Raw genomic sequence first — 23934 nt, 5'->3', positions numbered from 1 at the left:
AGTATTAGGTAGAGTTAACTTTGGCTGACACCGCAGCATTTACTGTTTAATTTCCTGATACTTAAAAAATAATTTTTTAAAAATATCTGTATCTTGAATATATCTGTGTTGGTGGGAACAGCTTCTCATTTTCTTTAACAACAGCTGTGTTTTTGAGTTCACATTTCACAGATTTTTCTCCTCCTAAACTCAACTCCATTCAGCAGCACCCACAGCATCTTGGCACAGGCCTCCCTCCCTTGGACAAATATGTCACCAGACATTTCTGGCAGGCTGTCCTCTTACAGATAACCAGCACGCCGAGCTAAGAATAGGATTAGCTGCTTCTCTAGCTGCTTTGTCCAGGTGCCTGCAGAAGATCACTTGGTGTGGCTGTTCAGCTTCTCAGAGGGGTAATGCAGGACTGGGCTGGGACTCCAGCAAGTTATTAGGAAGCCTGTGGAAGCATGCGTGGGTGCTTGGACCAAAACACATCAAAAATCAGTGCTAAGCATCAGATTTCAGCTGTCCAGTGATCCCTGGTTAGCAATAAAAAAAGCCTTTCCCAAATATTTTATTATGGGACAGTCAAAGCATTACGCCTTCCTCAGTCATCTGGCTCTAGTTACTGTCACAGAAAAAAAATCCAGATTACAGAGGCCAGTAGCACAGTCCAAGATGTGACTCTGGTTTAGGCAGAATTGCCTACAATTCTTAAGTGCCTAATATAATATACAAACAGTCCAAAATATGTATGTAATTAAAAAGTAAAGTAACTCAGGAAAACAAGTTTAGCCTTCACTGGAGAGCCAGATGTAGTGCAGGTGTGCTCGAAGGATTGCTGAACAGTATTTAGCCTAAAACAGTTACAAGAGGTCCTACAGCTTTCCAGCCTTTTGTAGCTGTAGCATTTTTCAAGAAATCACTTTTTTAAAAAAAAAATTTGTGAATGTATTAAGTGGCAGAAGATGAAAAAAATACACCCTGAAAAGACTCCTATGGGGAAATAAGGAAAGAGGAATTTTTTAATGGGAATTGATTGCTACAAATTTGGCACAAAACAAGGATGACAGTCATGTATATGTCAGACTGTACCATGAGGAAAACATGGGGTGATGGCACTGGAAGGAGAGCTTGTGGACCTTGAGATAAAAATGTAAGAACCAGAGTTTATCACAGCAAAGCCAGCTGAGAAGCCCAAGAAAGACTGCAGCAAAGGGAGAGCAATCACAGCCAGGAAGAAAGTGTTGGCATCTCCCGCACAAATTCTGAGCAAAAGGACTAATTCTCTGGAACTGGCATTCAGCTGACTGCATATTCCTGTGCCTGTATGTAAGAAGAACATGTGTCATACAAAGACAGGATGGAAATGCAGCTATTCAGTGACTGCCCATTTTGATCTTTTTCTATAACTTCACTTCCTCTGACTGCTTTGGGAGAGATCCGAAGCCTCTTTGCCAACGCGCAGCAGCGAAACTGGGGAAAATAACTCCGGCTAAAATATCCACTCTGTCAAGTGGAGGCTTCCTCCCTCTGTGTGCGTGCGAGGACGTAGTTCCCCTCCCATTGTGTTCCTGGGGACACCGATTGTCCCCCTGAACAGTGCCTGGCCAGCCTCTGATTAGGCTCAGCCACCTTATCAGCTTGCCAAGCACGCACAATTCAGATCTCATCACCAGCCTACGTCCTCTTCTTATCCCCGCTCCAGCATTTCCCTGATGTTTTTCCTTACGTGACTGCCCGCTGCACTCGAGGGCCACAGTTTTGGTGGGGACAGGAGCCCTGTGAGGAGAGAAAACAAAGGCAGAGCTGGGTGCAGCCTGGCCCAGGTCGTGGCCAGATAAGGCTCCGTGAGCCGTGCAGGGACCGACTCACCCACGGTCTGCCACAATCTGCTGCGGCCAGCGAGGCTCCCCTGGCTGCTGCTCACCGGGGCTGCTCATGGCTCCACGATAAAGATGTGGCAACAGCTGTTTCCACACACACACAGGAGCCAAGGGCCGTGATAAGAGACTGAAACTCTCCGCACCAAAAGGGAGGCGCAGGCAGAAAAGCTTGAGGGGGCACCACTTCACATGGCCAAACACACACAGTTAAATAACTCTTTTCAGCAGGTAGGAGGAAGGGATAGAAAAGTGACCTTTCCCATTAAGAATTACATATTTGTTTTGTTTCCCTACAAGCCGATTTTTCTGGCATCGTGACATGTAAAACATTTTGAACTTTCTAAGGAAACTGTTATTAAAGCACTGAACATTACTGCGAGGGTGCGTTCGAAAAACAGAACAATTAGGCATTTCAAAGTTTATCTAACTTAGTCACTGGTACCTTTCAAATTTGTCACCATGAAACACAAACAGCTGGGGGGGGGGAGTTAAATTATTCCTGTGTACAATACTTCTGCCTATAGGAAGAACAAACCCCTTGAAAATTTATCTTTGTCTATAAGCCACCCCCCACCTTCCTGCTGCAGTCTACGAGTGCACATACTGCAAAAGGAAGATTTTCTGAGATGAAGATTGGGGGGTTTTAAGACTCAAGAGCCCTTAGGGAGTCACTGAGAGCAGCTCTGTGGAGCTGAGGCTCCATCAGCCCCAGGTTTGCACACAGAGCCACAAGCCTGGCAAAGTGAGAGCAGAACCTGAATTTCTTGGGGAATAATGTGATGTTATCCTCCTTACTCTTGTTATAATTCACCATTCCAGCTCAGCTTCTACCAAGCTCCCCAGAAAAATTTTGCAGAGCCACTGCCAGCGTCTAAGGCTCTCCAAAAATTCAGGCAGACAGAAGAGGAAATTCCACACAACGTGCAGAAAGCCTGAATGAGGGGATTCTGCTAGATAACAGGAAAGGTGGAGCTGAGCTTGGGCTAGCAATTCCCTAACCAATTGCATGAACTTCTCAAAGAGGAGGTTTAAGGTGTTCAGAGGAGGTTTTCTAGTGATGTTAAGGGACTGCCTGAACAGAAAAGTAATTGTAAAAAAAGGGACAGAATTTGAAAGGAAATGTGTTTCACAAAAGGAGAAAACCATCTACTTCTGAGCTGCTCTAAGAGAACAGTAATGGGGAGTTCATTAGCTTGCTCCTGCTAATGGGAGGGTTTTGAAGGGTAGGATCCTGCCACATTGCATGAAGTCTATGTAAGTGAATCCAACCTGTCTTATTTGAAGCCAGATCCCCTTTCCCCCTTTTTAAAATAAAACCTAGAAGGTCTCTTTGAATTTTATTCAAAGTCCTGAAGAGCACAGAGTATCATGGTGCAGACCCTACTATTCCTGGAACGTGAGGCATCTGTGACCAGAAATGTTAGGAGGCCTGGAAATAAATGCCATGACTTCATTACATTGCTGCTGAGCTTCTCAAAACAACAATCTTGAGAGGAGCTGTAGGTGAAGAAAGGACAGAAGACGTGATGGAATTTTGCTCAGAGAAGCAGGAGAGGACAGAACAGACGTGACAGCCAGTGGCTGAGACCTGGTGTTCAGCCAGGTCTGCAAGGGGGGCTACTTTAGCTTGGGGGAGAGAGAGGTGCAGGGGCAACAGCTTGGTGTGAACAGCACTGCTGGGAGCTGCCAAGCCTCTTGCACAGCACTGCTTTTGGGGACTGAGGCAAGAAGTTAAAATGGGGGCAGATAACAGTAAGAGAAGCTGGGACCGGCTGTTGTTTTTGGGGTGAATGTCACTGAACACAGCTGGAGGCTCCATGGCTGTTGCCATGAAGAGAAGTTTTGATTCTGGAAGAGGGGGTCATTGCTGGAAGCAGCAAATAATGTGGTTACAGAAATTCAGAAAAAGGAGCCCATCTCTCAAGAGGTTTAAACAAACATAAAGCAAAAAGAAAACCCAGGAAACCCCAGGAAAACGTCACACCATGTATGAAACCACAGAGGGCTTTAGAGCCTAACACCCAAACTGGGAACCCAAATAACTGGGATTTCCAAAGAATCCCACTGCTTTCATTCCCTTTCAATGCTAAAAGTCTTTTCCATACAGGAAAAGGATCTATTTATGTTTCATTAGTGCCAGTTTTGTGTACACCAATAAACTGTGTGTGTATAGGAGAGAGGGGAGTGTGCTATGCAGCTGTGAGCTTTCTTGGCTAATTACTTGTTTTCTCTTTCCGAGCAAAATAAATACAACAACAAAATTCAACAGGGCATACCAGCACATCTATTAAGGCTGTGCATTTTCCACCAGATTCCACTGGTATTTGTCTTAGGCTGTGGAGCCCAGTCTATGGTATCCTTCATAAACAGGAGCTGCACAAACACATTTCCTAAACCAAATAAAATAATACCCCAACTTGACACACAGCAATGTAAGGCAGTGATGCCAAAATGTCAGTTACACTGATGTTAAAGTATTTAAGAAAGAATGTTATCTGCAGCATCAGCAGCATCAGCAGCATCAAAACATTTTGTACTAAGCCTGGGAGCCTGTTCCTTACACATACACTCCATCCCCCAAGTTGAAAGGTTTTATAGGACACCACAGACTGAGCTGGTTACTCACTTAAAAAAAAAAAAAAAAAAAAAAAAAAAAAGTTTATTTCAGCATCAGTTTTGGTAATGAGAAATGTTCCGTGTTCTGAGAATGCTTTTGGAGTTTGAAACTCCTAAAATGCATTAAAACTGTGATTTTAAAACAGAAACATTGCAACACTTAATACCCTCAAGCTTAACAACACCCTGGGCAGCAGCTGAATTATAAAGTTTTACAAGACGAAACAAAAGAAAGTTTTCATAAATTATTTGCAAACACCAGCCTTCTAAATCACAGCCTGTAGCATGGTGTACTTCCACTAAGTAATAACAGATATTTCAGGTCCCAGGCTGCCAACTGGCAAAACCTACTGGTGTTCATATACTTTGGAAACAGGTCCCAGACTAGACCTTAAAGCAGACTGACTTGGGGATGACTGCCTAATGATACAAAGATTTAAGAAGAATTTTTGAAATTCTTACAGGTTTTCTTCTAAGTCACCTTCCAGAGGTGGACTCTGAAGCCAGATGTGTTCTACTTTGAAGCAAGATGATCTACTCACAGGTATACATTTCCCCACACATAAGGGTTTAGGGAATAAAGTCATATTCAAAGGTGAAAATCAAATATCTTTAATAACCTGTCCATACACCAGTCATTTTCCTTTGCAGGAAAGAACATTGTCCCAGAGTGTTTAAAGTAAGTTATAAATCAGAAAACAGAAATGGAAATATTTTCCATATGCTTAATTTTACACTGTAATTATTCATTAACAAAGTCTACAGCTACATGTTGTTACACTTATGGGAGTTCAAACACTATTCTTACTATTTAGGATATGTTATTCAGTTTGCTGCTAACTGCAGACATTTATTAGCTCCATATTTCACTGGCAGCAATTATTGCTGGGAGCCATTCACTCACAACCTCTGCAGATCACAGGGAGGCACCTGTGTGGATGTAAAGCTCAGCCAAGTCCCAAACTGCCTGAAAACCTTCACTCCCTCGAAAAGAACAGGTTGCAAATAAAACTTGCTATCACCACTCTTTTTTTTTTTTGACGCATGCTGGTATTTGACCCAGCCTCAGGGAAGGCAGTGTGGCAGTGACACACAGGTGGCACACCCCAAGCTGCAGCTGGTTTAGCCAGAGGGAGCCCCACTCACCCTCTGAGCTCTGGCACCATGCACCCGCCACGACCGAACCTCCCCGCAGGGAACACGTGGAGTCTTGGCTTTTATCATCTGGGAGCAAAGGCCCCAGGATTTTCTCTTCCTTCTTTCCACTCCTTCCCCCGAGAAGCTGTGGGTTCCCACACAGCAGTTATTTCTTTAATGCTTTCCAGAGCAGTTCTTTTGTTTTTATTGTAATGAGTTTGTTGATGCAAACCAAGATTTGAATCCCACTGCTGTCAGATGGGGTGGGCAGCACGCTCTGTCTCAATTCCTTTGTGACTTCAGTAGGTAGCCACAGTATAGCAGGAGCTCTTGTTTTCGACCCTATTTTATTGCACTTGTACTTTGGAAAATCTCAGATCTTAATCTGCTTGGGTAAATTGTTTGGAGGAAACCAGCAGCCCTACAACCAACACAAACTTTCCCCTCGTGGCAGCTATGGCGAAATGCTCTCCCAGCTGCAGAATTATTTGCAGTTTCAAATTCTTATTCTTGCAATTCTTCAAATTCAAATTCTTGCAAGCATTTGAAGCTGCATGAGAGGATGACTTTCTCAACTGGTTAAAATCAAGAGGTGAGGTGAAATAAGATGAATTAAGCTCATGGGCTGCAAATGGCTGCTGCAGTGGGGAGCTGAGATTTGTGAGTGCAGTGATAAAAGTCTCCAGGGCCCTGCTGCTGCCTTCTCTTGCCCAGAAGCTCTGTGGGACCCCAAGCAAGGGGTTGCTCCTCACTCTGCACTCTGCCCACTTGGGCCCTTGGATAAAAGTAAAAGTAAAGCTTTATGCTGCTGAGGGAAGAGGCTGCATCCTCTTCCTTTGTGCTTGCCAGTACTGAGCAGCACTAAAGGGTTCTGCATCTGGAGCGCTACTATCATCAGAGGTAAACACTGAATATTTTTGAAGTTCATAAGGAGGACAGGAAACACTAATGGTCACTTCTGTAAAATTACTGAGCTGTCGACACAGCCTCTAGCAGCCAGCTTTGTGAGGAAAGGTTAAGTGCCTACAGAAGGCTTTCCATACCTATATGCTTTTAACTGTTGCTGAATTTAATATATGTGAGCTTACGGTAAGCTTATAAACTTTGCAGGAGTAATGCTATCACCCTTAAGGTATGTGCATATTCCCTTTCACATGTCAGCACAGAGCTGCCCAACACTGAGAAAGCAAACCAGGATTTTCAATAGCTTTCAGAAAACTTCCAAAAATTTCATTAAGCCATTCCTATAAAGAAAAATGACAAATTTTGGTGGTCAAATACAGATACTTAAAAAAATGTGAGGTGTGCTTGGTTTCAGTGTCTCAGGAAGAACATGATATGCAGTTATCTCAAAAAAAAGTCATGAAGAAGCAGAAAGAATTCACCTGGTTTAACTTGAGAAGACCAACCTGGACATAGTCCTGAGGTTTTCAATCGGCCAAAGTCTACAGTGACTTCAAAGGGAAAGTTCCCAGGGTGTCAGCTACAGGAATGTTCCTTGATCTGCTCAGACATCAGAGTGGCATTACTCATGACTCCCCTATAAGATAATTAATGATGACATGCATTTTTTAAAATTTGCTTACATGGCACAGCTAATGCAAGAACCAGGCTGAAAAATTAGTCCTAACAATTAAATAGGGGATCATTCCTGAATAATTAGTGCAAGTTCCTGTAGAATACATTGATCCATGTATTACAAATTACTACAAAACAAATAAAATATGCTGATTTATACACAGAAAATAAAAACCACATGCTGCTCCACAGCAGAAGGGGACATCATTGCATACTCTGTTTTCCATGTAACAGAGACACCTGCATTAATATTCCTTTATTAGATCCTTAAGTTCAGCTGCTTTACAGAACACAGGTTGGTTGCAGAAGAGCTTTTGACCATGAAAGATTAAACAGTTGACTCAGATGCACCAAGTTAACTGGGGGTTGAGACCATTCCCCTGTTCTCCAGCCTCATCCATCACAACTTAAAAGGCAGGAAAAAAAATCTGCTATGCCAGTGCTGGGATACATAACTGTGAATGGCGCTTGGTGGCCTGCTCTGCTCCAGTTTCAGTCTCCTGAGTCCTTTTCTCTTTCCAGGTGCAGGATTTACTCACAGTTAGAAAAATTGCTCACTTTCTAACTGATCCCAGACCACTCTTAAACAGCTGTGAGTCCCTGATCTGTCTCCTAGGACTGGAAGTTTCTTGCTGCCAGGGGCTGGATGAAGAGGCCATACCCTGAGCCCTGTCCCCTGCCCCTTGCCAGGCAGGCAGGGAAGGGGGCTGAGCCCCATGGCACTGCACAGCTGGGATGCAGCAGAGGGAAAGGAATTCCCACCCCTCAAAGGCCAGCTACAGCATCCTCTAAGGGAGCTGCACCTTACCCAAAAAGTACTGTTATTTCTTGATGAAATGCATGTACAGTGAGAGAACAGGCAGAGGTAGATGGGCACAGACAGGAACATTTACAAAGGAGTGTTCACCACCACAGGTCACGTCCCATCACTTCTCACCATGTTGTAGTGGGTGGTATGTGGGTTACCCTGGCCAAAAAGGAGCTGCTTGTCAAATAACACTCCTCCTCTGCTAAAAACAAGGCGGAGTCAGAGCACAAATTACACTCAGGTCTGTGCCAGTAGTTACAGATCGACATGAAAGCCTGAGCATTTGATTATGTTTTAAATATCCAGATAGCAGTCTGGTCAACTGGACTGATTCTTCCTATAGGCAGGTTACTGTATGGAGATGAGTTACTGGATTCTTGCTTTTAGTCTAAAAATAGAGATTCAGGACCCTGCAAGAATGGTAAAAACAGTAAATCACAAGGGTGAGGAGAAAATTTTAATAACCCTACAGGATTCACAGAGTTCAGTAAATTTTGTGATCCTTGTGCTTACTCCATTGATATAAAGGAAAATTTTAATAACCCTACAGGATTCACAGAGTTCAGTAAATTTTATTTGTGATCCTTGTTCTTAGTCCATTGATATAAATTGATTATTAATATTTCTGCATAAGCAGTAAGCTGAGCCTTTGCCTTATTTCTCAGAAGTTAAAGGAATTGGCACCAAATATGCTTTCTTGTGCTTTTTAGCTTAGAAGAAAAAAAAGAAAGACACTCATGGCCAGTGGGTTCAATGGAAAATGATGGTGACTTTGCCATGTTCCATTAAAAAAGAAAGAATATCATTGAGCTTGGATTGGGCCTTTGCCTCCTGGCCAAATTTTGAGGCTTCCTTCTTTTGAAAGGAAACAAATATACACCTCATGCAGAAGAACAGTGACATAAGACAGGAGCTGTTGGAAAGATCAACACAAAGGTGTGTCAAGCTAAAGAAAGCTTCTCTCTCATACAGAAAAGAATGCATAAAAATTACAAGACCTGAGGAAGAGAAGGGGGAAGAGACTCCCCTTCCCTCAAATCAAACATGAACTATGGCATCAAACTAAGCATTAAACACAGTCAGAAATGGAGGGGACTTAGTGCCTCACACCAAGGAGTACTTTCTAGACGGCTAAATCCTGAAATAATTAGGTAGAAAAGTAGGGACATGCCAGTTGTGGCTCCTTTTGTATTGTCATTACTGTCTGCAGCAAGTGTATCAAGCAGGATTTGTGGTGTGGGTGACGGCTTAAGAGGGAAGAGATGAATATTTTATACAGCAGAAGTATCATGGAGCTGCTCCAAAGCATGGACAGAGCATGCAAACAAAAATGCAACCGTGGCCACTGTCAGAATCTATTTAAAAATCTATTTAAGAGCTGAATTTGTACCCACTGAGTAGTGTCAGGGAATGCAGTGGCATTATTCTCAGACTAAGACAAAGAGTGTAAGATTCTAGTTGTAAAATTAATAGCTGTGTTTACAAGGTCTTTAAGATGCTGCCTATTTTTACTCAGTGAATCATTGCCCTTCTTTACAAAGTATATTTCATTAATCTTAGCAATGCACTCAAATCTCAGTGGAGTTGCTCTGCTTACATACCAAATCTGACGTTCTAAGTCTAAACTATTTGTCACAGTATTCAACTTTAATAAAATCTGTATTTATTGGAAGATACCGTTTCCTCACATTATCTTAAATCAAAACAACTGATTCCTGTCAAGCTAGTTCTCTCCCTCTTCCCCCTCCCTAGAGGAAAACAGTGAGATTTATAAAAAGCAAAATTCACTCCTGGGCAAAACTTTGCAATCCTAAAACTTAGCTTTATCCTCCAGCTGAACGTCATCGACTAAGACCAAATGAAACTCCATCTGCAATGAGATATTAGAGGAATTAATGCATCACTTGTTCGTGATTTTTAAGCACAGTCATTGTGATTTGCAACCAGTCCAGATGAAAAGATAACAGTAATAGTGTATATATATGTTACCAAAGCACCTGCAAATCTCATCACCTTTTTAATGAAACAAGCAAAACCTCCTTAAAAAACAGTCTTCCCACAATTATCTGCTGGAATTAGGCATCAGGCCCTCTAACTACTTTCACAAAATGCGATTTTTTTTTATACAAGAAGGCAAGAGCCAGGAATGTGAAGAATCTCACTGATGACAACTGCTCAAAATGCCTCTGTCAACAAATTGTTCACCTTATGGGACTATTCACATCTGAAACTTATTACCTGCTTCAGTGTTCATAAAATGGCATCTTCAGCTGGCACCTGCATTGGCAGGTTCACACAGGCAGCATTTCTACATTCCCCCTTTAAGGTGTGATGCTTCATCCCAGGATCTGAGCAATAACAGTGAGCACTGAGATGAACAAAGGGCAGAGGTCAAAGCTTTGCTGCCTGCCCTCCTTGGTATCTGGCCCTAGAAACATGCCAGACCTCTCACATTTACCTCTTCCCTGCACAGAATGCACATTTTAACAGAGTTTAATATCCAGTAGTTAATTCCCTATTTTAATTTCTTCTCAGCTCATTGTATCTAAAAGCTCAATTTTTTTTTTTTTAAATCCCTAAGTATTTCTTAAAATTTAGGCCAGGGACTCTGAACAAAAGCATGCTCTGTCCTCACCTTGTAAAATATTTCTGGGCTTCTAAACAAGCTTCGTGCCTTCACACAGCTGGTAAACGTTTGCTTTAAAATATATTCCAACCATCCCTTTGAAAAAGATTTGCAACATATAGACTTGAGCTTCATCTTGGAAGCATCATTTACACAGCACACACACAAGTTTTTAAGAGCTTCCTTCTACTTATTTCAGTCTTTGCAATTACCACTTTCCTTACATCAACCACCACACGAAGGTCTTGGAGAGGTCACTCAATAAATAATAAATTTCCCTATCTGCTTTCGAGCCAGAGTTTACTTCCTTCACTTTCCTCCACGAACAATCCCAGCATCGTGGTATTATTCAAGCCATAAGCTGCTAATAAGCAAGGATAAATTATTAGCAGCCTGAAATGCTGGCAAGGTTAAACATTAACTTGTTGTGCAGTCTGATTACAGCATTACTTTTAGGCAAGCTCTGTGAAGTGCAGGTTCCTACCTGTGCCACCTCCACAGCCCTTCGTGGCCTCTGGTATTTATGATGCACAGAAAAGAGAGATGTGTTCCCCAGGAGAGCTGGAGGCAAACAGCCTCCCAAAAAAGGAAGAGAAAACAATATGCTGAATCCATCAAAGATTGTTACTTCATAGACTTTTCACAGCCAAATAAACATTCTGCAGCTGGAGGTCTGCATGAGCCAGAATAACAAATGTCCTGAGACCTGCTAGAGATTTTGGATTAGGCTGTCTGATGAAAGAGGTTGATCCTGTGCATGCATGCATGGACAGATGCAAGTATTTAGTGTACAGGTCCTAAAGATTAATTACCTGAAAACACCTTTCATTTTCTTTTTTTTTTCTTTTTTTTTTTTTTTTTTTTTTTTTTTTTTTTGCCATGATTGGCAGGGTTTGGGGATGGGGGTGGGAGTTAATTTTTCAGTGTCTGTGGCCAGTGGCCCACTGGAAGGTATCACACTCCTCTGGGACATTAGGGGTGACCCCTGACCTTACAACAGCCTCAGAGGTTTGATGGGTACATTTTACAGTGCCCATTTTAAGAGTGCTCACCTGGGACCTTGTCCCTCAGCCCTTGGTGCAACCCTCATTTCTTTGCCAATCTTCAGTTGTCTCAGGAATGGCTCCTTCAAACACTGCCATCAGCTGGCAAATTCCTACATTTCTCATTCCCTTTTCCTCCCCACCTCTGGAAGAAGTTGTCTGTACTCACAGCTGCCTGGGCAGGTGGATTTTGACACTTTTGAACAGTGATTTTCTTGTCAGTGCCATTCCCCAACAATCCTTAAGAAATTGAACTGTTTCTGGAGAGGGGACCCTGCTGTGAGTCCGTAGCAGTTGACAAGATGGAAAATCAGGGATAAGAATTTGACAGTGGAGCAGGGCTGCTCACAGGGTGCCACAGAGATCTGCAAGAGGACTCAGACTATTCAGTGTATTTATAAATGTCTGGAAAAGAGATAAATAACAAGATGGCACCTGCTGCCAAGATGAATTTCTTCAGGACAGTTGTAACAAAAACAGCCTGCGAAGAGTTGCAGGAGCATTTTTCAGTACTAAATCACTTAAAAATTAGGAGGAAAAAAAGGCTATATTCTGTGTCAGCACAGTATTGCTCATGAAAGAAAACAACTCTTGCTCTATCCACCAAACAATGGGCTCCAAATTAAACATTGCAGCTCAGGAGACAAATTTCTTAGGTCACCATCAACAGGCCTAGTAATGAATACTTGTGGCAATGGGAAAAAAACACAAACAAACATCAAGTGAAAATGGTGACAAGAAGAAAGTGCAAGTGGCCAGCATCACTGTGCCACTGCCCACAGTGCACACCAGTGCCAGGTAGTTTTGGTCACCCAAAATTCAAAAAAAGGACACAGAATTAGAAGATGCAGAAGGGCAGAGATGACAGACTTGGACCTTTCAGCCTGGAGATACACTGTTTATTAGTGGACATGATAAAAGGCTATAAAATTATGGATGGTCTAATATAGATCACAGAAGCAATGAAATCAACTTGTTAAAAAAAAAAAAAAAAAAAAAAAAAAGTTCAACACAGCAAAAACCCAGAAATATTTGATTGATTTGTGGATAATTCCCTTTCTTCCCCCTCCAAGACACTTCCACGTCTTCACAATGACTGCTTTCTGAGGCTGCCAAAACATAAGTCATACATTGACCAATTCCCTCACGAAGGACACATGTGGGGAAGATTGCATGCTTTTCTTACATGATGGAACTCATCACCACAGAAAGCTGCTCAGGCCAAAAGCAGAAATGTGATCCAAAAGAAATGGATTAAATACATTCACAAAGGATAGATCTCTCTGTTAAGTCCCACAGGGTCCCTTCTGCTCAGTAAGTCCCTCAAATGGGAGGCTGAAAAAAATCAGCCTGAGGAGGGATTGTGATATCCCAGCCTTTCCACAGGCACCTGCTGCTATTCAGTGTCCATCAGTGGCATGTGACAAGAAGGAGATTTATTTCAAATGCTTTTCTGTTCTGTCACCAGCTCTCCAAACCAGAGTGCTAAAGTTTTGTGGGTTTTTTTTCATTCCTGAACCATTCCTTGTCTCTCACCCAGCAAAGAGTGAAAGGAGATGCACACTAAACACACAAAGCTTCCAGGACAGGTGTATGGTTACCCTGAGAGAACCTTACATCACATGTAAATCACCTGGATAGCTCTTCCCAAAACTCTGCTGCTGCTGAAATAAACAAAGCACAAACTTTCCCAAATGCGTGCTTCATGAGGAATTCTCACTCAACGTATGATTTATAATTTGGCATCCTCAGAAAACACAAAACCATGATGCAAAGATGGAATGTAGATGTGGAATTGCTAAGGAGGGAGATAGAAAGGGTTTATTCATAGATTAGTCCAAACTCCTGTATTTGTAAGCTTTTTCACAGCTTCCAAATGTTGCACTGGGCAACTATCCTTCCTCTCATGGTAAGATTAAGGATGAGTGTCTAGATTCCCTTAATTTTCCATAACTGATAGCCAAGTAAAATCTCCTCTGCATGGTGAAAAGTTGCATTTTTTGTGCAACAAAAGAGGAAAAGTAGTTTGTTCCACTGATTTCTGCAGGAGAAAGGTTTGCTGGGCAAGTAGCAAGATCACCCCTACAAAAAGCAACCCTATTGATTTCCAGAGTTCTTTTCATTAAAACCTCTCCTCCTTCATAGAGACCCAGAGCACTGGGAAAATAAAGAAACCATATCTATAACAACCAAAACTGAAGAAGATGGAAGAGAGACTATTGGCTGAAAGAGATTACCAATATAACCTTCATCCCCAGGAAGAAATAAGACCCAGCCTAAGAGGGAAGAGAAAGATAAAATCAGCAGAAAGCTAAGGACAAGCATTAAACAACACCAGTATGAATGAATATGTATCTACACATATCTGTATCTGCCACAGAGATTCTGGCAACCTTGGCTAAATGATGATTTAGCCTGGCATCCCTTCTTTCCAACTCATCAGCTTGTTAAAGGTGTCAGTTCCCTTGCACTGCCTGCAGGAATATTTTGACGGAAGTGTCACGGAGGACGCACTGGTGCTGTTTTCACTTGGCATCATTGACATCTTCCCTTTGTTTCTGAATGTCCTCTCCTTCCAGCTGCATTTCTCTCCTTTTTTAATCTTTTTTTCTCCCCATGAGAGATGTTCCATCAGTGCCTTCTGCAGATGCTGCTAAGTGAACACCACTGTAATGTTACAGATTTTTTCCATTCTCCTGGCAGGCAGGCCCTTTCCTGGGACACACAAGATAAAATTGAGGGAGAACTCTGAGGCAGGCAGAGTCTAAAGCTTTCATTGTAAATAAAGACTTCCTATAGAGCCATGAAGGTCTCTCCTAACACATGCATGGAGAGGAAAAAAAGAACATTTTCAGTAATTTTAGACAGGAGCCTTGTCATGCAGACTAAACACTCACCAAAGAGCAACCAAGGATAATAGGAGTGTGTAAATACATAAAGCCTTACATGTGGCCAGGAAACTGACATTTAATCCAAACTAATTAAATGTGTTTTAAACAGTACATCAAAGGCTTCTCAAATTCAAAGGTGGTGTCAGAAACAGAAGACCGGGAAAATAAACTAGACAGAGAAGTGGGAAGAACAAAATATGGGAATTTTGGTCTAGAAAAGTTTAGACTACTCCAACAGGGAGAGGAAATAAAATCATCCAAATTTATTCACTGGGAGAATGATGCTAGGAAAAAGGGATGGGTTCAGGGGCACTGGGAACCAACAAACAGCATCCAAAAAATCATCATTCTCCACACCCACACAAGGTAAAGATTGGCCCTTTGAGTAGCGAAGCAAAAGAGGTATTGTATGAAAAATACGGTAACTTCTAGAACTTGCAACATAACCTCAGCCTACCAGGAAAAGCCAGGCTCATAGTGAAATCATGCATTCAATGGGACCCAAGAGAATACTCAACCAAGGCAAAAAATAGCTGCTCCAGCTCATTCACCGCCTCTCCGGCATCCCGGGGACAACAGGGAGCTCCACCAGCAACCTCAGCGGGAGAAACTGCTCAGAAATACCCTGATGGAATGCCCTGGGGGTCCTGCCCCTTCCCCAGGGCCTGTCCCCACCACAGGAGCTGTCCTGGCTGGTTTTGAGGCGGGCAGGCTGAGGAGCAGGTTCAGCCTCCCCGCGAGGCCAAGGAACCCACGGCCAGGAGGGAACTGCAGCGCTGAATGCACAAAGGCTGAGCTGGGCCATCCAGGCTGACAGGCTGGAGGAAGGGAAGAACAAATCCTGCTCAACTTGGCAAGACTGTAACTGGTGAGGAACAGAAAGTACCTGGGAAAATGAAAACTGTACAAAAGGGATTGCATGAGTAAAGGAGATGGGAGTAAGAGAAAAAAAATAACCAAGATTTCTTGGGCTCATTTTTAAAAAAATCTAGAGAGACAGACCCATAAATGGAGTCATTTTTATACCAAAATGTTTCATACCTTAAAAAGTACATGGCAGACCAGGGACAAGATGACGTAGGAGGCCTTTCCCAGTGGCTTCCAGTAGTTTCCCCTTAGCTCTATCCACGTGGTTTTACTGCCTGGAACAGCTCTGCTGCAGTGAGAGCTGGCTGATCCCTCAGCACAAACAAGCTGCATTTCCAACCAGCAAGCAGAGCCCATGAAGTCCATGGGACTACTCATGCATAGCAAACACATCCCTAGGTGCTGGAAATGATGGATATAGACATTTTTCAGCCTTGGCTGTACCACCAAAACCTTCTCTGTGAATAACTGTTCTCACCCTGGAACACAGACAACCTTCACTATTTGCATTATTTGTTCCCAGGTCTGAATTGAGGCTTGAGTACCTGTGTGTAATTCTTCTCCTTTCAGCCTGCCCTTCTTCCCTGAATAACTGCTTTTGACAGTTTTTTAACTATATCTGAAAGGACATTATATGAGCTAGAAGCAGCTGAGTCAGTGGAACAGCCTCATCCACCTTCCTCCTCACCTGTGTTTTGTTCCATCCTTTCATTTTTAACAGGCAACTTGGTGCATTTTTTAAATTAAGTAAAATACCCATCATCTTTGCAATATTTTCTTTAGATTGTTTACTTTAATTTTGGTTTCCCTACTTAATCTTTTTCACAAAGCCATACTCACTTTTAAATCTTCCAAGGAAAATAATTACAAAGATAATCCAGCTGAGTGTAATCAAACTGCAGGGTTCTTTATTTTCCTGGCCTTTTAATTTAATATCACATCCTGTGGTCTTAAAGAAATATTAGGATTATATCATCTTGTTATTGTTTAGATTACATGCCAGTAAAAACAGGGGGTAACCAATTCTTTTCTTCCCCACTGCCACACAGAAAACTCACACAGCACACAGAATATTTTCAAAATAAAGATGCAGGGGAAGATCTCAGATGAGCACGAGTTCGATCTCTAACTCCCAATTTTCTGTCCTGTGTTTATTTGGTTGGATTTTTACATAAGCACAGTAACTGCTTTGATAAAACAGTCTGCTTTTAAAGTTTTTCAGTGCAACAATATGGATCCTGATGTGATACTGCAGCTTTCCCTGGATCAATACTAACCAGAAGTCATCCACAGAGTAACACTGGCAGAAAACCAGTGTGGGAGAAGAATCAGTCAGCTGAACAACAGAACCACAGCTGGTGTCTCTACCCATGCAGAAGGACCTTGCCCCATGCCTCAGTTTTGAGGTTTGTGGAGATCAGAACACATCTGCAGTAAGCCTGACTACACAGCTGGGGCTTCAGACCCTTCCTGCAAACATCAAAGTCCTCAGCACACAGGTCTTCATCCTCTGAGCTGGGAAGAGATCACTGGCAGCTCTCAGCTAGCACAGCAGTACCTGGAAAGGGAGCTCATCTTCCAAGAAGTCAGCCAGGATGCAATTGTGGGCTCTTTGTTGTGTATTTTTTCCAGGAGTAATACATTGCGCTGTCCACAGGTATAAAGGGAAAAGGAAGCAATATCAGCCACCAAGCAGGTGTAACACACCCACAGGGCCTAAAGCAGCAAAGTCAGAGCTGCTGAATTCCTCTTTAAGCATTTTCTTCTTCAAAATGGGGCAGCAGATGCCAGCCCAACTCACTGGGGACAAAGGCATGGACAGGTAGGGCTCGACTTGGGGCATGACTGTGTTCAAAACTTTCATTCTGCAGCTGTTTATCACAAAGACACGTGGGTTGCTTTGGTCCATGTGCTGCTGCTCTGGCAAAACGCAGCAGAGCATCACTAAAACCACCTCTTCTGCGTGTTTTTTACTAAGTTCTCAGAGTATTCTTAACTAATACAAAAAAAGAGTCTTAAAAGTTATGTCAATGTCTTGTATAAGTACTGAAAATTCTTTTCTGAGTGGATAATTTCAGCAACACTAAGTTAAAACCTTCTCAGAAAAAGAACATACTGATAACAGAGACAGGCAGTCTCTTCTCAGATTTATTATTTTGCACTTGAGGAAAGCAATCCCATGAGATTAATGGAGCAGATGTAAGTACTTCTACTCAAACCTCCACAGTTAACATTTGTACTAAAAGTTTTACTGCATAATAGGTTCTCTGTGTTAATAACCTGGCTCACTTTTAAATATTTTTTAAATGCTTACAAAGCCAACGAGACAGATAGCAATCAGGCCATAACATTTCCACACAACAACACAGGAAAGAGCATGCTCCTCTCTCCAGTGAAAATGTTTGGATGGAAGAGCTCTTGATTTCTCCAGCATTGCCACATCCCCAGTCCTGCTGCCATGTCTGCAGACTGGAGAACCTCAGAGTGTCCACCAAGGGCACAGCTAAAGCTCTACCTTGCTATCAAAAATTGTTAAAAAAAACAACATAGGAAATATATTTCAAGCCAGTTCTACACATACACATTTGCCCTAAGCCAGGTGTGGTTACAGAACTATTTGCCTTCTCTAAAAAGAAATTTTAAAGTGATTCAGACTTGCACATACTTTTCAGAAAGGCCTGAAAAAATCCTCTTTTCTGTATTTCCTTGATTAAAATGTAATGAGATGGTCTTGACTCTTCTGGGTACTTTTTTTTTTTTCCACAGAAAGAACTGGTTCCAGGAAACTATTTTTTTAAACTACTGCTTGAAAGCACCCTGTTGCATGTGAAGCAATGGCTGACTCCATTCTTGAAATACTTTTTTTTTGAAAGCTATTACAGTGGCGAGCTTCTCTTGAACTCTGAAAAGAAAACTAAACTAAGACACCACATGGAAGCTTCCTCTGCTTACAATGTTTGTCCTACAAAGCATTTTGGGTTTACTTCAAGGGATGGAGGACAGGACCTCAGATTCTGCATTCTGCACTGGTTAATGAAGTTGCAATAATCATATTCTCCATAGAGTTTTGGCTGCCACTACAGCCACCTTCTTTCCTTCAAAATATGCTTTTCATTGTTCTCCTGCCCTTTTTCCAACTGCTCCACAGCCAAGTTCTTGGAAAGCAACCACGCTTCATGTTTAGGATTTATTGCTAGTCTTCTGCCAGTACGGACACACACAAATCTCTCCTGTGATCATCCTGCAAAAGCAAGCTAAAAATACAGCAATTTATGAACATTTTGCATGTTATATGGCATCAGTGTGCACGCATCAAAAACTTCTGAGCATATAAAAGGTCACCCCTTTTGTCTATGCCAATAGGAGGCTCTGCTTGGGTGCCATAAATAAGCTCATTTTAGAATTCCAGCCTACCTAAAAAGGGAAAAAAGCATTTGCATTGTGTTTCAGTGGTTGAAGATTTTTTTTCCTTTTACGTGGTAAACTTTGCGCTTTAGAAACTCTAGGTTTGACAAAAAACACAGTTCATCTTCCAAAGTGGCTGCTTTAAAACTAATGACTAAATTAGACATCAGAGTTATCATTAGAACTTCAAAGCAGTGAGAATTTATCTGTTTGTACAAAATTTTTAAGGACTGTGCAATTTCAGAGTCAAGCTGTATTTCTATTTTGAAATGCATTTTGGGTTGCCTGAGGAATCTCATGCCCACAGAAGCAGCAGGAAACATCAGGGAATGCTGATCTTATGGCTAGGAAGAACAGATCATGAGGAAAAGTATTCAGGTAATCACCATGCCTTGGTCATGGCTTTTCAGACCATATTGTCTATTTTTATTACAAACACTGTGGTTTAATTATCAGCCTCTTTGAAAGACTTGTCTTTTATCAGCCTATTGCTTTTGACAGGCAAGGGCAGATTCTAGACTCGGTGGATACAATTGAAATTCTGGATTAGGATTGTTGAACTTCCTCTGACACCTTGGGAGACTCAGTTCTTGGTCTCTCCTGGCTCCTTGTTTCTGATGATGCCCTCTCAAACAAGCACACTTTTGGAAGGTGACCTGAGCCTCCCTGCCCAGCCTTGCTGCTGGCAGCTGCTGGATCTCCAGTGCTCACGGCTGGGTGGTTCTGTGCCTCAACCACCAGGCTGAGACTCAGGAACACGAAGGCTGATGAAAAGAAAGGCCAGTGAAATGGCTTTAGACTGCCAGAGGGCAGGGTTGGATGGGATATTGGGAAGGAATTGCTCCCTGTGAGGGTGGTGAGGCCTTGGCACAAGGATGCCCAGAGAAGCTGTGGATCCCAATCCCTGGCAGCACCCAAGGCCAGGCTGGACAGGGCTTGGAGCAGCCTGGGACACTGGAAGGTGTCCCTGACCATGGCAGAGGGTGGCCGTGGATGATCTTTAAGGTTCCTTCCAACCCAACCACTGTATGATGCCATGAAGATCTAGATAAATGTTTTACCACCTCATAATCTGGGGTTCTTACTCAACCCAAAATGACTGCAATTGTTATTGTTTTGATTTTCTTTTTATGACTCTCATCTTCCTTGCTTTCCCTTCTTAGGTTATTCTTCTCCCCAGGCAATACTAGACAGTTCCCAAATACCTATCTGGTTCCTATAATTAAACCAGCTGTATTTTCTGCTCAGTCTGGAAAGGGATTAGCAATTTGTGAAATGGGACTTTGCATTCAAGAAATGAGAAATTACAGTTGAGGAAACAGCATAAATTTACTCCTAATAAATAATGAATGGACTTTCAAATGCAGTAAATCTCCATTCTTACATGTTCAAACTGACAGACTTCTGAGTATAACAAGTAACTTATGTGTAATTTTGTGTCAAAACCTTCATATTCTGCAAAATTATTAAAATTTCCTGAAATTTATTCTCTGCTCAAAATTATTCACTGAAATGCATTTTTGTATGTGAACCACATTTACTCTTTTTGTTGCTCTAATAAGATTACTCATGTATCACATGGCATCAGTTAATTCTGGGTGTGCTTCTCATTGTGATGATCAGGATTTAAGTGCAAGTATTTGTGTAGCAGTTATAGAACTTGCCCCCTGGTATTTCAGCTAAAAAGCTTGCTTTACATCAGGGGTAAAGGAATTTAGACAAGAGACTACAGGGGAAAAAAAAAAAATGCTACCAAGGCCAGAGCAAAAGAGTTGCAAAATTTAAACCAATATTTGCTATAAAACATTTGTGGTGGCCACTCAGCCCTACTTCTGACTCCCTCAAACGTCGTCACTGCTGGATTTCACACTGCAGCTCTACCTAAACCCCTCCTGGACATTCCCTTTGCTGTTGAGAGTAGGTTTGTGTTCCCCTTGCAATTCTGACAAAACTTCTGCCTTTACTAACATTTGCAGAGTGGTTCCATCATTTTTCTTCTCCTAACATTAAGGACCACATTGCAGGCACCAAGCAGCATGTGGTTGAGCCAATACAGCTTTTGATTTTGACTTCACAAGTGGAAACACACAGGCATGTACTTGGCTTTGGCTACACATTCACCCAGCTAAATCTGTTGATGGAGTCTGCAGAACCTGGAACAAACTTATTTTTAGATACCATAATCTTCAATATATTAACTTGCTTTTACTCTTGGTCTTACATATGTTGTCTGTCTTCTTCATCTGCATTGAAGCCACTGACATGACGTGCTGCAAATTTTAAAACAACTTTACTCACAGCAGCCTGTAACAATAACTAAAGTGTGGCAACTATCTCATACAGCAATAATACTTGTGGCTCTATTGTCAGGTACATCATTTGCCCTGGTTCTTCCCTGAAAAAAATTTCATATTCCCTCCAAAAAAAAAAAAAAAAAAAAAAAAGCTTTAAAATAAATTAGCACCAGGCCTCCAAAAATGTTGTTGGAGGTTCATATGTGGTTTAAAGAACACTTGGACTGTAGGTTGGAGGAAATCTTGATACATTTCTGCCATTTGGATTATAGCTAACAGCTTCTTTAATGAAACTCTAACACAATAAAGTAACATGACTGTAACCATCTTCCCGAGAATGGTAGAAAAGGACCATAAAACTGAGCGGCACATTTAAAATTACTTGCAAAATATCAGCTCTCTGTAAACAACACACAATAACTGTAATTAATACCAGTCCTTTAAAGTATTCCTAAAGTCTACTGAAATCTAAACCGGCATTGTATGACTGGTAGCAACAACTGCATCCTAAACAACATTAAAAATTACAACAGAAAATATCTCCATCAGAAGTCAAAAAGTTATAATTCACAGATCAGCGAATTATACAAATAATAAGGGCAAAGAACACCTTTGCCCTTATTATTTGTAGAGCTTTTTTGGGAGGATCTCAGGACTTTACTCTTTAGCTAAGCCTCAAAAGTTCAACAGCCTGTGAGTTATATAAACACTATTTTACAATTTATTTTCCCAGCAAAAGGATCGCTCCAGGGGCGGACTATTTGAATGATCTCTCTTACAAAATGAACGCTGCTTTTCTCGTAGTTCCACAGCTTCAGAGTGGCCGGAGCTGAAGCCCACCCAAGCGGTGCCCAGCCCCGCTCGCAGGCAGCTCCAGCGCTCCGGCGGACAGTGCAGAACAGGCTGCAGGTCGCACCGCACCTAAAAACGCCTGGTCCAGCAAGTGCTTTCAGGGAAGAAACTGACCAAGGGCTTGGAAAAATGCCTTATTTTAAGCAGCAAGCAAGTAAATAAACACAAACATAAAAATGGGTTGGAGCAGACAGAAGGCGATCGCGTCTTGGCAGCGATGCCGCAGCCGTAGGACGTGTTGCTTGTGCGCGGCGCTCCCGCTCCAGCCGGAGGGATGCTCCCGGGCGGACGGGGCTCCGCGGGGAGCCCCGAGCCCCGGCCCCGCCGTGCCCAGCGCCCGGCTCCGCGCCCCGCAGCCGCGGGAGGATTTCCGCCCGCGCGGGGAGAGGAAACCGCGTCCGCTGCCGACGGCGAGAAGGAAAACCCCGGGAGCCCGATCCACCGGTGGTTGTCGGGGTTCGGCTCTGCGAGCCCCCGGCGTCGGGACGGGGATGCTGCCGGGAGCCCAGCGTCTGTGCAGGGCTCCCCGCGCCGAGCAGCGGCGGCTCCGCGCCGGCGGCTCCGGCATCGCCCGGAGCATCCCCGCTGCTCCGCGGGGGACAGCCCCCGCGCCGAGACCCCCGCGCCACCCGCGGGCGGGGACAGAGCCCCCAGCCCCTCCGTCCGGCTCCGGCTGGGGACAAACACGCTCTCAACAATGGGCATGTTTGCAGCAACATGATCTCACCTAATAACGCCGAATAAGGCAATGACTGTACGGGGAAGCGATACGATCCTGCCGGTCTCACCACACGGCGCGGAAAGCTATTTGCAGATTTGCTAAGCCCTTTTGAATGAATGCATCTGCAGCTGACCTTTAACAATAGACGCTGAAATAGCACAATCTGTGGGACCAGATTTGAGGGGGGGAGGCGGGAAGAGGGAAGGAAGAGATGGGTGAATATTGTAATCTCTGCAATCTCATTCACTTCCTTTCCCAAACCCCCGCTCACAGGGAAAAACAGAGGTATTTTCCTTTTCACCGGGGCTCTGTCTCAAACAAGCCGTTTCCAACGCCGGCACAGCCACATGGCACCCCGACAGCCGCCGCCGGCGGGACCGGCGCGCATCCCCACCGGTGCCCGCCCGCATCCCGCGGGCATCGCTCCGCGGAGGGGCGACTGCGACAAGGATGCTCCAGCCCCCTCTCCCCTCCCGCCGCTCTCTCACCTTCCCTGGCTTTCAGCAAAACGGTGTTGGCAACGATGTTTTCCAGCTCCATTGACGAGCTCGGGCAGCGCAGGCAGCGGCACTGCAGCAGGACGTCACTCCGAGGTGCGGAGTCTCCGGGCGACCACCCGCCTCCTGCCCCTAGCGCGCTGTCCCCCCGCGCATCATCCCCGCCTGCCCGCCCGCTCCCCCGCGCTCCCCGGGCGGAGGCGGCGCTCCCCGCACTGCCTGCTCCGCCGCGCCCCGCTACTCCATCCTCCGCCCCGCCGGCTCCCCCGGTGGTTTGAGGGCTCGGGCGCTCCTGCCTCCCTCCCCCGGGGGTGTGGCACCGCGGAGCGGCCCCGCAGCCCCGCGCAGGCGCCGGCCCCGCCGGGCCGGGCACGCCGGGACGTGTAGTCCTGGGGCGGCCCCGCCGCACCTGGCGCCGGCTCCGCAGCCGCGCAGGGTCCCCAGGGAGGGACGGCCACTGTCCGCCTCGGGGAGGGGGAGAGCACGGACAGGGGCACGGATAGGGGCCGGCCAGAGCGTTCCGGGCGGTGGGGGTGGGTGTTCGCCGCCGGGGATGCTCGGGGCTCCCGCGGTGCTGGCCCCGGCGCAGCGCTGGTGCCGCGCTCCATCCCGCGGCGGCGGCCCGGGGCTCCGCTTGTCCTGCCCGCGGTCCCCAGGGCTCCCCGGCCCGGCTCTTCGTAAGTGTCACCACCCCGCAGATGCCCACACTCGTGGGAAGGGGTCACGACAGCCGG

At 44.2% G+C, this 23934-nt stretch overlaps 1 protein-coding gene across 2 annotated transcripts in view; it reads right to left on the bottom strand.

The window, feature by feature from the left end:
• The window catches only part of GRK5 (G protein-coupled receptor kinase 5), a 156629-nt gene extending 133213 nt beyond the window's left edge, over window positions 1–23416 (bottom strand). For both annotated transcript variants that reach the window (XM_041415749.1, XM_041415750.1), the window contains exon 1: window positions 23192–23416. In XM_041415749.1, the coding sequence (XP_041271683.1) occupies window positions 23192–23243 (52 nt within the window). In that variant the 5' untranslated portion in view covers window positions 23244–23416. The remainder of the gene's footprint in view (window positions 1–23191) is intronic.
• Between the last annotated feature and the right edge of the window lie 518 nt (window positions 23417–23934).

The sequence above is a fragment of the Onychostruthus taczanowskii genome, unplaced genomic scaffold (genome assembly GCF_017590055.1).
Source record: "Onychostruthus taczanowskii isolate IOZ18803 unplaced genomic scaffold, ASM1759005v1 scaffold5, whole genome shotgun sequence".
NCBI classification, from domain to species: Eukaryota; Metazoa; Chordata; class Aves; order Passeriformes; family Passeridae; genus Onychostruthus; species Onychostruthus taczanowskii.
Note: the sequence above shows the minus strand (reverse complement) of the source record. Positions and strands in the feature narration are given on the sequence as shown.